Source organism: Lagenorhynchus albirostris, chromosome 4 (genome assembly GCF_949774975.1).
Source record: "Lagenorhynchus albirostris chromosome 4, mLagAlb1.1, whole genome shotgun sequence".
NCBI lineage: Eukaryota > Metazoa > Chordata > Mammalia > Artiodactyla > Delphinidae > Lagenorhynchus > Lagenorhynchus albirostris.
The window spans coordinates 62456590-62474770 of NC_083098.1; the positions used below are offsets into that span (position 1 = coordinate 62456590).

Here is an 18181-nt window from a genome sequence, read left to right on the forward strand (position 1 = left end):
ACTCATCAAGAAAAAGAGGGAGAGGACCCAAATAAATAAAATTAGAAATGAAAATGGAACAGTTACAACAGTCACTGCAGAAATACAAAGCATCCTAAGAGACTACTACAAGCAACTCTATGCCAATAAAATGGACAACCTGGAAGAAATGGACAAATTCTTAGAAAGGTATAATCTTCCAATTGTGAATAGACCAATCACAAGTAATGAAATTGAAACTGAGATTAAAAATCTTCCAACAAACAAAAGTCCAGGACCAATGCCTTTACAGTCAAATTCTATCAAACATTTAGAGAAGAGATAACACCATCCTTCTCAAACTCTTCCAAAAAGTTGTAGAGGGAGGAACACCCTCAAATTCATTCTATGAGGTCACCATCACCCTGATACCAAAACAAGACAAAGATACTACAAAAAAAGAAAATTACAGACCAATATCACTAATGAATATAGATGTAAAAATCCTCAACAAAATACTAGCAAACAGAATCCAACAACACATTAAAAGGATCATACACCATGATCAAGTGGGATTTAGCCCAGGGATGCAAGGATTCTTCATGATACACAAATCAATCAATGTGATACACCATATTAACAAATTGAAGAATAAAAACCATATAATCATCTCAATAGATGCAGAAACAGCTTTTGACAAAATTCAACACCCATTTATGATAAAAACTCTCCAGAATGGGCAAAGAAGAACCCTACCTCAACATAATAAAGGCCATATATGACAAAGCCACAGCAAATATTCTCAATGGTGAAAAACTGAAAGCATTTCCTCTAAGATCAGGAAGAAGACAAGGGTGTCCATTCTTGCCATTATTATTCAACATAGTCTTGGAAGTCCTAGCCATGGCAATCAGAGAAGAAAAAGAAATAAAAGGAATCCAAATCAGAAAAGAAGAAGTAAAACTGTCACTGTTTGCACGTCATGATACTATACATAGAAAATCCTAAAGATGCCACCAGAAAACTACTAGAACTAATTGATGAATTTGGTAAGGCTGCAGGACACAAAATTAATGCACAGAAATCTCTTGCATTCCTATACACGAACCACAAAAGATAATAAAGAAAAATTAAAGAAACAATCTCATTTACCATTGCAACAAAAAGAATAAAATACCTAGAAATAAACCTACCTAAGGAGGCAAAAGACCTGTCTGTACTCAGAAAACTATAAAACAATGATGAAAGAAATCAAAGATAACATAAACAGATGGAGAAATATACCATGTTCTTGGATTGGAAGAATCAATATTGTGAAAATACCTATACTACCCAAAGCAATCTACAGATTCAGTGCAATCCATATCAAATTACCAATGGCATTCTTCACAGAATTAGAAAAAAAAGTTTTACAATTTGTATGGAAGCACAAAAGACCCCAAAGCAATCTTGAGAAAGAAAAACTGAGCTGGAGGTATCAGGCTCCCTGACTTCAAACTATACTACAAAGCTATAGTAATCAAGACAGGATGGTACTGGCACAAAAACAGAAATATAGATCAATGGTACAGGATAGAAAGCCCAGAGATAGACCCATGCACATATAGTTATCTAATTTATGATGAAGGAAGCAAGAACATACAATGGAGAAAAGACAGCCTCTTCAATAAGTGGTGTTGGGAAAACTGGACAGCTACATGTAAAAGAATGAAATTAGAACACTCCTTAACACCATACACAAAAATAAACCCAAAATGGATTAAAGGCCTAAATATAAGACTGGAGACTCTAAAACTCTTGGAGGAAAACGTAGGAAAACACTCTTTGACATAAACCACAGCAAGATCTTTTTTGAACCACCTCCTTGAGTAATGGAAATAAAAACAAAAATAAACAAATGGGACCTAATGAAACTTCAAAGCTTTTGCACAGCAAAGGAAACCATAAACAAGACAAAAAGACAACCCTCAGAATGGGAGAAAATATTTGCAAATGAAGCAACAGACAAAGGATTAATCTCCCAAATATACAAACAGCTCAGGGAGCTCAAATCAAAAAAAACAAACAACCCAATCCAAAAATGGGCAGAAGACCTAAATAGACATTTCACCAAAGAAGACATACAGATAGCAGTGAGGCACATGAAAAGATGCTCAACATCACTAATTATTAGAGAAATGCAAATCAAAACTACAATGAGGTATCACCTCACACTGGTCACAATGGCCATCATCACAAAATATACAAACAATAAATGCTGGAGAGGGTGTGGAGAAAAGGGAGCCCTCTTGCACTGTTGATGGGAATGTAAATTGTTACAGCCACTATGGAGAACAGTATGGAGGTTCCTTTAAAAACTAAAAATAGAGCTACCATATGACCCAGCAGTTCTAGTACTGGGCATATACCCTGAGAAAACCATAATGCAAAAAGACACATGTACCCCAATGTTCACTGCAGCACTATTTACAATAGGCAGGACATGGAAACAACCTAAATGTCCAATGACAGATGAATGAATAAAGAAGGTGTGGTACATATGTACAATGGAATATTTCTCAGCCATAAAAAGGAATGAAATTGGGTCATTTGTAGAGATGTGGATGGACCTAGAGTCTTTCATACAGAGTGAAGTAAGCTAGAAAGATAAAAACAAGTATTGTATATTAACGTATATATGTGTAATCTAGAAAAATGGTACAGATGAACCTATATGCAGGGCAGGAATAGAAACATAGATGTACAGAACAGATATGTAGACACAGGTAGGGAAGGGGAGGGTGGGACGAACTGAGAGATTAGGATTGACATATGTACACTACCATGTGTAAAATAGCTAGTAGAAACATGCTATAAAGCACAGAAAGCTCAGTGCTCTGTGATGACCTAGATGGGTGGGATGTGGGGTGAGTGGGGTGTGAGGGAGGTCTAAGAGGGAGGGGATATATGCATACATATAGCTGATTCACGTCACTGTACAGCAGAAACTAATACAACATTGTAAAGAAAATATACTTCAATTAAAAAAATGCAAAGCCAGAATTTTCTCTAGGAAAAGCTTGAAATAAAGAACAGGTTATTGAAATAGGGAGACTAGTGGTGGTGTTTTATTTACTGAGAATAAATGGTCACTTCTTCCTCATTTTTGTCATTTTCCCCAAATATAGCCAGAACAGAGAAAGTCAGAAAGAAGCCTCTCAAGAATACAGATTTTTTTTTTTTTTGGTAAATCAATATTATTAAATACTAAAAGAAAAATTAACTTTAAAATTTTTTGCATTTAGAACTCCCATCTTACCAGGTTCTAAGAAAATAGGTTGGGCCATTGGAAATCTACTGAGTCAGGAAATTTGAGTTCTTAAAGTTTTATGTATCTGTCGGTTGGTTTAGTGTTTGGATAGGATTAGGGCCTGATTGTTGACAAGTCAACAAACTAAGGAGCCACTGGCTAGAGTTGAATGACAATTTGAGGGCAAACTGTCTTGCTAAAACTTCAGCAGAAAGAAGACCTGGAAAAGGATAACATTTGCTTTTAAATGGGAATAAGGACAAATTTATGGCCACTGGAATATGTTATACAGATGGAACTATGCCTATGAGTTTGGTAAAAAAAAAAAAAAAAAAATCTGAAATAATGGTCAATAGAAATACTATCGCATCTGGGGAATCAATACTCTGGTTTAGAATAGTATGTCCCATGCAAAAGGCTGAACTACCTGCATCTTATTTCCGGCTATAAAATTCAGATTCCTGGGTTTCAGTACAAAGCTACTGAGTCAGAATCACTGGGAAGAGGAACAGGAATTTACAGTATAAAGATGCTCTCTAGGTGACTTTTAGCCACACTAAAGTTTAAGAAACACTGTTCAAATCTCCCTTCTCCCCAAGACAATGAACGTATTCTATCTATGATAAACTAACTGTGTTGCTTTTTTTTAACAACATAGAGATACTATCCGATAATGGAATTGAGCAACCTTTAGTATTTGAAGTACTCAGAGGCATTATGAAATTCTGATGTGCAGACCCTGTTCTATTCACCATTTCTGTGTGTTTCAGAAATCAACGAGACAGAAACAGACAACTTTCTAAACAATTGTAAGTTTAATATATTTATTAAAATTGCATTACCTGAATGAAAAATTTAACTCTGGATTATTTAGGCTTACTTTGTTGGTATTATAGGGTCAGAACAAAGTTTGATCTGTGCACAGCTCATGGTATTTTATCTTATTTCTGAGGCACATTTTATTGCAAAAGGATAAAAACTGGGAGGACTTTGGAATGGGTGTATGGGGCTTGTGGCAGATGTGTAGTGGAAGAGAGTAGTACAGTTGTTAAAGAAAAGGCAAAAATACTTCTTTATGTTCTGATTGCAGATATCTACAATATACTCTCATGAACATTTTCTAAAGATTATACAAAAGTAATCTGTATGTTGCTATTTGTCAGCTAGAGGCAGAAATTTAGTGTTACTCTACACTAAATAAAATCTTGATGTTATTAATCCCTATTGTAAAAATTACAGACAATTACGGGGTTGGAGTATAGACTGATGAAATTATTGAAGGCCCAGATAATATCTTCACCCATATTTTAAAAAAATACTGACTCAAGGCTTAGTATTTCCTTTCCCCTATAGCAGAGTACCCTGCCATGATTTAGAGAATACATTTGATATTTAACAGAATTAGTACACAATACATTTATGTTAAAAGATGAAAGGAAGTGTGTTATTCACCAGCTCAGAATGTTGGTTAATTCACAAACTTAACTAAACATAAAAACCAAAGGATAATCCCATTACCTAAATGGCATATATTTTTGTCACCAATATTTAGTGGGAACTTGCTATGTGCTAGTGCTGTGCTAGTCAACAGGGATATAAAATGGATAAGATTTACTCCTTGCTTAAGGCAGCTCATACTCAAATGAGACTAGATATATGAGACTAATGCATAAACAGAGTTCTAAAATAATAGTTCTCAAACAGGGGCAATTTGGCCCCCAAGTGACTCTGTCCTATTGTGGCATTTTGGTTATCATGATTGTAGTGGGGGGATGCTACTGGTACTAGTGTATATAGGCCAGGGATCCTTTAAACATCCTATTATGCATGAGACGGCTGCCCACACAAGGAATTCTCCATCTAACAGTGTCAATAGTGCCAAGATTGAGACATCCTGTTATAAACAATATCCCTCATACTAATATTAGACATATATACATACAATAATATAAACTAATATATATTAATCTATTATATAGAGAGATATATATACACAGAGTATTATTATTGTTATTATTATTTTGATGTAAGCATCAAGAAAGTCATAAGTAATCCAGTCTGGAGGCAAGGGAATTATTAGGGAAGGCATCCTAGAGAAGGTCATGACTGATTTAAATCTTACAAGATGAAAAGGAGTTAAATAAATGGAACACTACAGTTTAAGCAAAGGTAAAAGCAAGAGAAAATATTTGATACTGTTGGAGCACAAAGTATAAGAATTTTGAGACGCAGTAACACAATTTGATACTTAAAAAACAACTGCTAACTAACGCATCATCTCTTTTGCAGGCTGCGGGACACGAAGGCACAAAACTACAAGACAGAGTCTCAGGATTGTTGGTGGGACAGAGGTACAAGAGGGTGAATGGCCATGGCAAGCTAGTCTGCAATGGGATGGGATCCATCGCTGTGGAGCAACTTTGATTAATGACACATGGCTTGTGAGTGCTGCTCACTGCTTTAGAACGTAAGTCCTGAACCTTGAGAATGACTAAGGGTAAGCAAAGTGTACTGTGGCTTGGCAGGAAGGAAATACCTCATGAGAGATGAGTTTAATACAAATTAAAGATCATATACATATGAGAGTGGGAAATTCATAAACCTTAGTAAGAGGTTTTATAGTTTAGAAATGGAAATGGTACCAAAGTACATGTAGATAAATTATCCATTGACAACTACACAATAATTTATCAAAGGAAGCAGAAATTTGAGAGTCATCTATCAGAGATAGAGGCTAGGTGGATTGTAGGTTTGACCCTGATAGGGAAATTCCACGTTGTACGAAAAAATTAAATATGAAGAAATTTGGTAGTAACAAATTATACAACTGAATAGGTCGACTAGTTATATTTCAAGGAATTTCAATTCAATCTTCCAACCCAATGCAAAATGCCTACAGTATACAGGATAAGTAATGCTTTGTTAAATTATTGTATAACATTTTTGATTTTCAGAGAAATGTGTGGATAGGCAACATGGTGCACATAGAATACATTCACTTCTCTCATTCTGTACAGGATATGCTTTCCATATGTCCCCTGGAGTCAACTGATGCCCAGAAATGTCAAAAGGTCCTAGGATCTGGAGTGGGTGACTCAGCATGCTGAGTGGCGTGCATATCCTAAGAAACATGCCAAGGTGGAATTTCCACCTGATCTGACACCTGAGCCTTAGATCGGAAAGAGTTTGTATCTATGCATATAAATCATCATTTTAAAAAGAAAACTTACATTGATACTTTTACATTAAATTATTTAATATAAATAGTTATATTGGTAAAAATGGTAAAGTAGGATTTGTTCCTCATACTTTCTCCTCAGGTATAAGGACCCAGCCAGATGGACTGCTTCCTTTGGAGTAAAAATAGAGCCTCCAAAAATGAAACAAGGCCTCCGGAGGATAATTGTGCATGAAAAATACAAATATCCATCACATGACTATGATATTTCAGTTGCAGAGCTTTCTAGCCCTGTTTCCTACACAAATGCAGTACACAGAATTTGTCTCCCTGATGCATCCCGTGAATTCCACCCTGGTGATGAGATGTTTGTGACAGGATTTGGAGCACTGCAAAATGATGGTGCGCATCTGAGGAGAAAGTCAAATCATAGTAATTTAATTTGGTATTCTAAGGCATTTAAAAAATGGAATGCCATTATGCCAAAATATGTTTGTGGGTTGGTCATATGGACCGGGGCCAAGTCAGGCCCTACTTGTGAACTAAGTCATTTAGAAGACACATAAATTCCTTCAGGCCTTAGGTTACTATCAAATACATCACTACCACTATAGTAATTGTGCTTGGTAAGGTGTCTGAAAGAGTAAATATATCTGAAATTTTTACTAGGGTATTAACCACATAAGAGATTAGGGATCATTAATACATACACCCAGTTGTGAAGATCAGAGAATCATAAAGCCACCATTCTCCCCTGCTGAAATTATCTTCTAAGCTTAACAATGACAGAGAAATTACTTAAACAACTGGAGCTTCTTTCCTAGGTACCTAACTTCATTTAAAATAGTTAGAAAAGAATTCATTTCCCAAATTTTACTGTACCTGAAAAAATATATATCCTAAGATTCTATGCCACCATCTTATCTAATAATTAACTATAAAAGACTTTCTTCAGGTTTATAGAATATATGTAGATTTATAAATATGAAGTCTATTTTTTTCCTTTAGGAAGTAGTCAAAATCACCTTCGGCAAGTACAGGTGAATCTCATAGACACTAAAATCTGTAATGAACACAAAGCTTACAATAATGCCATAACTCCTAGAATGTTATGTGCTGGATCCTTGAAAGGAAACAGAGATGCGTGCCAGGTAAGTGGTTTGCTACATAATTTTTTGTTCACCTTTTATTTTTAAATAATTACAGCTTTACAGGAAGTTGCAAAGATAGTACAGAGGGGTCTCATCTTCTATCATCACAGAGGTCTGTCTCCCTTTATAATAACATCTATTTCCCTCCCCCAACACTTTATCATCACTAACACCTGGCAATCACCAATCTGTTTGCCCTCTATAATTTTGTAATTTTGAGAGTGTAGCATCATACAGTAACCTTTTTTTAGAATTCCACTTTGATTTATTTATTAGTGTTTTTGACCAGACTCTCTCTTTGTAAGAAAATTGTGTGTTTCCTCTAAGTTAAACACACATAACTTATCACAGTCTACTGGCGTTGAGATTTTACTAGTTTGAGTGGGGTTTAGAATAGAAAATGTATGTCCCTTTAAGTCTCTTTAACCCTCCCTCATTTATAATATTAAATATTAATAAATACAAATATTAAATATTTCCTCTCTATATGCTGAGAGCCACATCAAACAGTGTTTCTGCTTCAAGTGCCAAATGTAACTTAGAAAACTCAAGAGGAGAAGGGAAGTCTATTTACTCATAATTTGTTCTTTCTTTCCCTCTGATTTTCTAAGATTATTTTTATATCATTTCTTTCCTGTTTCAGAAACTTCCTTTAGCCATTCTTTTAGTGTAGATCTGCTAGTGACAAATTCCCTTAGATTTTCTTTGTTTGCAAAATTCTATATTTCCTATTCATTTCTAAATCATAATTTTGCCAGATATAGAATTTAGGATTGACAATTTTTTTTCCCCAGCACGTAAATCATGGCCTCTGTGATCTCTGATGAGGAATCTGCTGTTATTAGAATTGTTTTTCCCTAAAAGAAGAGGTGTCATTTCTCTTTTGCTGTGTTCAAGGTTTTTTCTTTGTCTTTAGTTTTCAGAAGTTTGATTACGTATCTTGTCATGGATTTCTCTGGGTTATACTGCTTAGGGCTTGCTCAGCTTTTTAATCTGCAGGTTTATGTCCTTTGACAAATTTGGGAAATTTTCAGCCATTATTTATTTGAAAACTTTTTCAGCCTTACTTTCTTTTTTGTCTCTTTCTGGAACTCTAGTAACAGGTACGTTAGCTCTTCCATTATGGTCTCAGAGATCTCTAAGCTTCTGTTCTTTTTCTTTCCACTCCTCTTTCTCTCTGTTCAAATTGAGTAATTTCTATCATTCTGTCTTCAAGTTCATTGATTTTTTTTCTTCCATCATCTCCATTCTTCTGTTAAGTACTTCTAGTGAGGTTTTTTTTTTTTTATAGATTATAGTATTTTTCAGTTCTGAGATTTCCATTTGATCCTTTATGTATGCTATTTCTTTACTGAAACTTCTAAATTTTTTCATTTATTTCAAGCAGGTGGTAGTTGCTCGTTAAGATATTTTTGTGATGGCTGCTTTAAAATCTTTGTCAGATAACTCCAACATCTGTGTCATCTCTGTGTCAGTGTCTATTGATTGCCTTTTCTCACTCAAGTCAAAATATTCCTGGTTCTTGGTATTGAGTGATTTTCAGATATATCCTGGACATTTTGGGTATTATGTTATGAGTCTCTGTATCTTCTGTTTTAACAGGGTTCCTCTGACATGACACCAAAGGGGGTAGGGAAGTGCTATCTTAGTCCCACTCATTGTCCTCTGACACCAGGGTGGTGAATAGTGCTTTGTTACTGCTGGATGGAGGTGGAATTTCAGGCTCTTCACTAGGCGTGGGTTTTTTTGGTTGTTGTTTTTTTGTTTTTTTTTTTTAAAGGTTAGGGAAACTTATTAAATATAGTTTTCTTTAAATATTTTCTTTTTCCCATCCTCACCAACTTGTTGGATGAATAGAAAACCCCCCACCCCTTCCATTGAGGGGATTCCACATGTAAAGCCTGAGATAGTGAGGATGAAGTATCAATATAAAAATACCACTCTGGATGGGGGCATCTTGTTACTGCTCCCCTTGTGGTCTCCACTGACCTCATGGGGTAGTGGCCTCATCACTGCTTGGCTCTCCACTAGGCCTCTTCTGACATCACCCTACTGGGAGAGAAAGTTATGCCTCCTTACCATTGGGCTGTAGTCCATGCTCCCCAGCTGGTCACCACAGAGGAGGTAGAGGAGGGCTTCATCATAACCTGGCAGGGATGAAAGAGTGGCTCCCCACTCAGACTTCTCTGACATAAGTCTGATGGGGGATTGGGCCTCATTAGATCCTGGTAAGGCTGGAAGTCTAGGCTCCCCAATTGGCCTTTGCTTATGGGGGTTGGAATGGGGCCACAGTTTTTTCTGTTATAGGCTGGAGTGTGTACTCATCACCCAGCTTCAACATTATCAACTCATGGTCGATCTTAGTTCATTCCTATATATTTTAACCCCCCAACCTTCTTCTCCCCATCCTAAACTCTAGATCTATTTTGAAGTAAATCACAGATGTATATGATTTCACTTGAAAATATGTCACCTATTCTACAATGCCATTTTGATAATAGTATTAGATGTGAATGTCTCATAAATTTGGGGAATTAAAGAGGAGAAACCAAGTTTAGCCTTGTGATTATAATATCCTGCTTTTCTATTTCAGGGGGGACCTGGCACTCATTTTCCCCCCTCTTTTATGTCTACTCTCCACAATTTTTGCCACTTTACTGCCTCCATGTATTTTTTTTTTTTTTTTTTTTTTTGCGGTACGTGGCCTCTCACTGTTGTGGCCTCTCCCATTGCGGAGCACAGGCCCGGACGCACAGGCTCAGCGGCCATGGCTCACAGGCCTAGCTGTTCTGTGGCATGTGGGATCTTCCCGGACCGGGGCACGAACCTGTGTCCCCTGCATTGGCAGGCGGACTCTCAACCACTGCGCCACCAGGGAAGCCCCTTCCTTGTATTTTAATATCTCAAAAATCATTAATAACTTTATATGCAAAAACCTTTACTTGGGTGTCCTACTCCTTCCCATCTCAGTGGCATGTGGCTACCTCCTCTTAAAATATGATCTTTCTTTGGGTTCTATGATCCTGAAATATGGTGATTTTCCCCTCCCTCCTTCTCTAACAACTCATTCCTGGTTCCTTATTTTGGTTTCTCTTTCTCTTCCTCTCTCCCTCCCTCTAAGCCTGGCTGTTCCTCAACACTCATTTTTTTCCCTCTCTATATACTCACTCAAAGAAATTATCTTTTCTTTAAGTCAGCTGTCACTTTAATGACTTCCAAATCTACATCTTCAAAATTAACCTCTTGCCCAAATTCAGTCTCACATTTTCATGTACTCCAAAACCGTTTCCATTTATATGTTTTAAGTTGTTAGTATAAGACTAAAATTTATGTAATTGCCATCTTAAACTCAACAGGCATCACGAAATGTTACCTGTTTTTTCATTTCAAGTTTCTCATTTATGTGGTTGGCTTTCATTATTCTTGGAATCTTCTTTTACTCTTAAATCTCCTTCACATGTAATCAATTAAGTCATGAAATATTTTTCCTCTTTACTATTCCTTCCAAATTTATCTCTTTGTCTTTATTCTTTCTTTAAAGACCCTACTCTATTCCTTCATTACTTCATATCTTGATCACTAACATTGGTTTCTAGTTTGGCTTCTTCTAGTTTTAAAAGTTTCTGTTGTGATATATATATATATATTCTTTTTAAAAAATTTTTTTATTGGAGTATAGTTGATTTACAATGTTGTGTTAGTTTCTGCTGTACAGCGTAGTGAATCAGTTATATCAGTTATACATACACATATTCTTTTATTTTTTCTTTGGCTGTGTTGGGTCTTCCTTGTGGCAAGCTGGCTTTCTCTAGTTGCAGCGAGCAGGGGCTACTCTTCATTGTGGTTCACGAGCTTCTCATTGTGGTGGCTTCTCTTGTTGCAGAGCTCGGGCTCTAGGCGTGCAGGCTCAGTAGTTGTGGCTCGCGGGTCCTAGAGCTCAGTAGTTGTGGTGCATGGGCTTAGTTGCTCCGCCGCGTATGGAACTTTCCCAGGCCAAGGATGGAACCTGTGTCCCCTGCATTGCCAGGCAGATTCTTAACCTCTGTGCCACCAGGGAAGTCCCATACACATATTCTTGAATAAACTTCCTGTTATGTTTCTCACTAAACCACTCACTAAAAATAACTGAATTTATGGTAAAAATAGGGTTAGATACAGACCAACAGACCCCTCAAAGGCTATGCAACTTTGTAACCAGATAATTAACATCAACAACAACAAAAATAATTGTACCTTGAAAAATAACTTAGACAATGTAGGTAGACAGAATGCCCAGGGTGGCTGGTGGCTGACTTAAGGGAAGTTAAAAATGCACAGAAACAATAGAGTAGAAATAACTGACTTGCTGAGGCTGAGACAATGCACATGGGAGTATAGCTCTGGGCAGAGGAGGAACTCCGACCTGCCAGGACCCAAGAATTAAGCAAGCCTGGGCTGTGCCACTCTGGGCAGGGAGAGGGCTTCCTCGGCACAGACACTCTTAACATTTTCTTAAAATAGAGCCTCAAAGGCTTCCGCCTGTGCAATAGCTGAGCTGAGGCCTTTTCTTCTGAAGATTGCAATTCTACTCCCATTATTCTGGCTCCACTGCCTAAGACAAAAACACATATAAGCCATGAAAACTTCCACCTTATCCTGATATAACTCCCCTATTCACCAATCGCATGTGAGCTAACTAATGTTAACAGAACCCACTATATCTTTCTCTATTTGATACTTGCTGGCATTAACTTAGTTTTCAGCTTGTAATGCTGTTAGACTCACTGCTTTCTTTTTTTCCTTAATTACCTTATTCTCAGACTCATTCACTCCTGTCTCTTAAACAAATTTAAGCTTTGTTGTCTCTGGCATCTTCTATTTCTTTTTCCTAATCTGCTATGTCTTCACATATGCCTGGGTTTCAATTATCAAAATGATTTGTTATCAAATAGCTTCATATAATACATTTAATTTCTATAAGCAGATTGTACACTGCTTGAGAGGAGGGCTCATGTGTTTATACTCTTTTTACATCTCCTACCACATATGAGAGTATAAGTAAATACTTATTGGTTAATTGATTTAAAAATTACAAACACATTATTTCTAATTGAGTTATTATTACTATTAGTTAAAATTTTTATGTGGACAAAAGAAAATTCACAAGGAAGTTAGTATAATGTAAGGGGAAAGAAAGCATAGGCTTCTGAGTTAGATCACTCTGGATATTGAGTAGCGTGTGATATCAGGAAAATTGCTTAACTTTTGTTGGCTTCAGTTTCTTCACTGCTAAAATGGAGAAAATGAAACCTAACTCCATGTTTTGTTGCCAGAATTACATGGGTTAATGAAATAATATATTAATTAATAGTTTCATATAGTGCCGAACACTTAATTGGTGGTCAGTAACTAGAGACCCCAGGATTTTTCGGGAAGATCAGTCAGCACCTTGTTTTTATGACCTGTATAAAAAAACAGCCCACTGGCTGTTTTTCACAAAGCACAAACAATTGGAATTTGTGGTTATATATAATATTTACTAAGTTCTGTTTTGTGCCAGGCTCTATGCTGAGCACATTGCATACACTGTCTTGCATAATCTTCAAAATTATCATTGAAGGTAGGTATTATTAGGAGCATTACAAATAAGCGAATTAAAGGTCTTAGCCAGCTTCAAAGGGCCAGACTTGAGATTTAAACTCAGGTGTCTGACCCTAATGTCTGTATTCTTTATCAGTAATAAATTCTTCACCCTTCTTTTGGGAGCTGTGTCAAACTGATAAAGAGTATGGGCAGTTATTTTGTCAGATGTATCAGACTAGTACTGTCCTGCCAAGAGGTGGAGTCTTTAATCTCTGTGTACTGAACCCTGAGTCTAAGCTGTTCTCCAGGTAGGGGAGTGCCTCCTTTATGTGAATTACTGGCATAGATAAAAAGCATTGCTTCTCATTTGAGCACACTGAAGATTTTTGAAAACCGCCCCTTTCATTAAACTCATGTTAGAAAAACAGCACATTTCTCTGTGAAAAACTGAAATACTAATTACCAATCTCTCCCTTCTCCTTTAGGGTGACTCCGGAGGACCACTGGTTAGTCCAGATGCTAGAGATATCTGGTACCTCGCTGGAATAGTGAGCTGGGGAGACGACTGTGGGCATCCCAATAAACCCGGTGTTTATGCTAGAGTGACTGCCTTCCGGGACTGGATCGCTTCCAAAACTGGTGTCTGAGAGAGAACAACCTAGAAGAATGGAACACATTTTTGTGTAGAGGCCGTTCTTAGAGATATAGAATTGCAGAAGTCATGCAGATCACCTGGATGTGACTGATCGAACTAAACTATCTGCTATTTCCTTCCTAGCTCTGCTTCACTTAGCATCCTGCTTCTGCCAGATGGATTCTGTCCCAACTTGCAGTCACTTGTTTTCTATCATCAAATTTTGGCTTGTTGACATAAATTTCTCATGCATACATACAATCTGAAGCGATCCCCTCCTTCATTTCCCCAGTTTCTCTCATCTCGGTAAATTTCCACTTTCAAGGTGCAGGACAAAGAGTAAAAGGAAGTATGAAAAGGAAAGAGCTACCTTTTTATGTACAGGAAAGTATTAGGTGTTTTTTTTTCTTAATGAAATGAGGAAAGTGATCTTAATCATTATGAAAGCTCAAGCACACAGACAGCGGAATACCAAACACTTCATGACGGCAAAAGAATGGGAACTAAAGTTAAGGAAACAAAGAGAAACCGAAATACAACTTTATTTTCATTTCCAGCAAACAAGAGATAAGTGTGGGGAAGATTCTGTTTTCTTGTGGCCTATAATAATTATACAAACTATATAATGTACTTATTCTAAGTTAAAGCAAATAATATTTATTTAACATTGCACTACTGAGAATGTCAATATATAATAATAAAAAATAAATATCATCAATTTGCTTGATATTATAATATAATAATTCAAGAGGAAGGGGAAGATGGGGAAAATGTCACCAATCAATTTATTGCAAATTCTTTTAAAGTCTGAGGCTAGAATGAAAATTCACTTAAGAACAACCAGCATACCTTATGTGGTAAGATTTTTGTGTGGTTGGATAGGAGGAAATAAAAACAGAATCAGTACAAACTACTGAATGAAATGGAATTATCACCAAGTGCTTGTGTATTTGTATTTAAAGCTTTTCCAAACTGCAAGGCCTTGAAGGGGAATAAGGTCCAGGTGTTAGTGTGTAGCTGTAGTTGTGCAAATGAAGCTAGAGGTCAGACCTCTATTTTGAAATGACTGCAGATTCCCCTTCTTACCACTCCCTCCCCCTCCTCCACATTTCCAGTCAGTGCTTGGACCATGGGCCTCTTAGACTCTTCTGGGCTCAGGGGGAAGACATCATCGCGAAAGCTGCCTCCTGCTACCTCTAGCATGACACTGAATTTCTCACTGCCTAGATATAAAGTTGATGAGAAAAAGCCTAATATCAACCACCTTCATAATTTCAGCTCTGGTAAATTATTACTGAGTTGTTAGATACACAACATTCAAGTGATCTAGGCACTGTGAAGTTAGGATCGGTGCCATGGCGTACAGGCCTGTTGGTGGTGAGATTTCACGGAATCTTTCCATTACCCTTTCCTCATTGTGTATAGCTACTCGTGTGAGTTCTGTATTGTACCGTAACCACTTTGAAAGAAACATTAGTAGAAAAAGATTGATTTTTATCAACCTAAATAATGCTGGTATATGAACTGATAAAATTTAGGGACTTGGCTAAAATAAGGTAGGAAATCTGATATGAACTGACAGCATTAAATATTTTGCAAAAACATATTTCATTTAATGAACTCTTTTGAAAAAAATTGAGGAAAATGTTGAATTTTAAACAAAGACTTAAGTACATTTCAAACTTAATTTCTCTTAGTGTTCTGTTAAAAATTGGTTCCCCTTGTTTGAGTATGTTTTGCAGTTGGGCCTCTAGGTAGCACACAGGTAGATCCAGGGAAGCAAGCCCTTGGGATGTTCAAGTAATAATGAAAACTGTAGTAAAACCGAAAGAATACAATTCATCTTTGCGAAGGCATTTAAAGATGAATCCATATAAATTGACACCATGAGTAGTATATTCCAGATTTCTGGACGTGACTTTCCAAATTAAAATACATTTTATAATGTGATAATGAGGAATTTCTTTGGCAAACAAACTTGAAGAGATTTAAATTAAGGAGAAATTTTAGAAGTTTAATTTCACAATGGCATCATATTTCTCAGAGAAATATTTCTGATATTTTTTTTTACAAAAGATTTGAGAAATAGAGGTTAGGCCACAGTGAAAATATGAGCAATAGTTCAAATTTTATGTGCACAGAGAAATAGATAATACTGTATCATATTTTTAAAATAACTTTCTTTGAAAGATAACTTATAAAGGGTTTCAGCATTCCTGGACATGTCTGTTTTAACCATCTCGTTGGAAAAAGTTAAGAAGTCATGACTGAAATAATACTTATTAACTGTGCAAGAGGGCAGGCCATTTCTCAGCGACATCTTTTATCTCTCTTCCCACAGTACCTAATAAAGTGCTCTGTATATAATAGTCTTTCAATAAGTGTTGTTGAACTGACCTTTTATTTTTGTATTATGCAGAAAATATAGCTTTGTTATTATTTACACATTGATTTAACACATTTTTGACTGGAGACATATTACGGCCACAGGCTTTAGTTTCTGCAAAAATCCCCCGGTTAATGATGTGTTAAGAAGTAATCCCAGATTTTACATTGTGTGACTTAATCCAGTTATTTATACACACTAAGCCTCAGTATACTCACTTATAAAACAGGGATAATAATATTTACCTCAAACACCATTGTAGAGATCAAAATGAGATATTTCAAAGTGCTTAGCAAAGTTCTTGGAACATAGTAGGTGCTCAAGAAACAGTGTTATTATAACTGTTGCTGTAACTACAGTCTTATTTTATACAATTGCTACTTGATCACAATAGCTTGAATAAGTATTTTCAAAATGAAGAGATGAGCAGGTCAACAGAATGCACTGACTTCTTGTTTAATTTTAATTCTACAAAAGAAGTTTTATTAGGATCATTCCAAAAGAGATTGTCAAGTTGTTCTCTGTTATTCTAATTTTTCATTTCAACTTTTAAAAATGATAAACCTTATTAACCATAGAGTTACTGGATTACATGAAGATCTACAGTCTAATTCAAACGATGCCTCCTCCATGAAGCCTTCCTTGACTCCCTCAAGTGGAGATAACATTCTTTTTTCTGAAATTTCTTACCACTTAAAAATAACATTTTTATTTTCAGATAATCATAGACTCACACAGAGTTGTAAAATGTAATACAGAGAGATCCCGTGTATCCTTTATCCAGTTTCTGGCAAAGGTAACATCTTGCTTAGCTATAGTACAATATCACAACCAGGAAGTTGACATTGAGACAATCTATTAACCTTTTGACATTTTATGTTTTTAAAACATGCAGTTATTTGCATGTGTGTGTGTATTTAGTTCCATGTTGTTTTTTATCTCATGTATGGATTTGTGGGCCACCACCACAGTCAAAATGCAGAATAGTTTGATCACAAGGACCCCTCACGCTACCCATGGCCATCTGGCTCCATCCCTACCCCTGTTCCCAGTCTTTAACCCCTGGCAAACATTAATCTGTTCTCCATCTGTATAATTTTGTCATTTCAAGAATGGTATATAAATGGAATCATACGATATGTAAACTTTGGAGGTTGGCTTCTTCACTCAGCATAATTCCCTTGAGATCAATCCAAGTTGTGCGTGCCACACACACACAATAATTCATTCTCATTTTATTGCTGTGTAGTATTCCACAGTATGGAAGCACTGCAGTTTGTTTAACCATTCATACATTGAAGGGCATTCAAGTTGTTTATAGTTTTTGGCTACTATGAATAAAGTTACTATAACATTTGTATGTGGGTGTGTAGGTTTTTGTGTGAACCTAATTTTCATTGTATCTTCCCATTTTTTTCTCAATCTTATATAAAGTACTATGCAAACACACATCAATTGTCAACCCTAACCTCCTTTGGTGTACAAATTTTACATTTACCACTGTTCCTGGTGCATCATCCTATGTACTTACACACTTAGAAACTTTGCAGGACCAATTATATGTTCAAATACAATAAGACTATATCTTAATAATAGTGTTATTATCTTAATATCTTTTCATGTAAAAATAGGGAATTTAATAATTAAATTCTGTGACGTTCAAGAAATTCACAAAACATTTTCAAAGAAACAACTTTCAGCAGAAAGCCAGTGCAGCAATAATGTTTTTTAACTCTAGAATATTTCTCTTGTTAGTTCTAGCACTCTGGTGGTGTAAATTAACAAACATTACTGATGTTCAGGTTTCTTCCTGCAAAATGAAGCCGCCATACCATGGATTGGGTGACTAATAAACAACAGAAATGTGTTTCTTGCAGTTCTGGAGGTTGAGAAGCCCAAGATCAAGGTGCCAGTTATAAGACAAATAAGTACTAGAGATTTAATGTACAATATTATTAATATAATTAACACTAAAAAGTAATTTTATATTTAAAAATAAATATGAGGACAGTATTAAATAAAT

The 18181-nt window shown here is 36.1% G+C and overlaps 1 protein-coding gene across 1 annotated transcript in view; it reads left to right on the plus strand.

The window, feature by feature from the left end:
* TMPRSS11E (transmembrane serine protease 11E) overlaps positions 1–17514 on the plus strand; it is a 53850-nt gene extending 36336 nt beyond the window's left edge. The window contains exons 6-10 of the mRNA XM_060148077.1: positions 4018–4056; positions 5537–5714; positions 6568–6827; positions 7434–7576; positions 13624–17514. Of these exons, the coding sequence (XP_060004060.1) occupies positions 4018–4056; positions 5537–5714; positions 6568–6827; positions 7434–7576; positions 13624–13785 (782 nt within the window). The 3' untranslated portion in view covers positions 13786–17514. The remainder of the gene's footprint in view (positions 1–4017; positions 4057–5536; positions 5715–6567; positions 6828–7433; positions 7577–13623) is intronic.
* Positions 17515–18181: the final 667 nt, after the last annotated feature.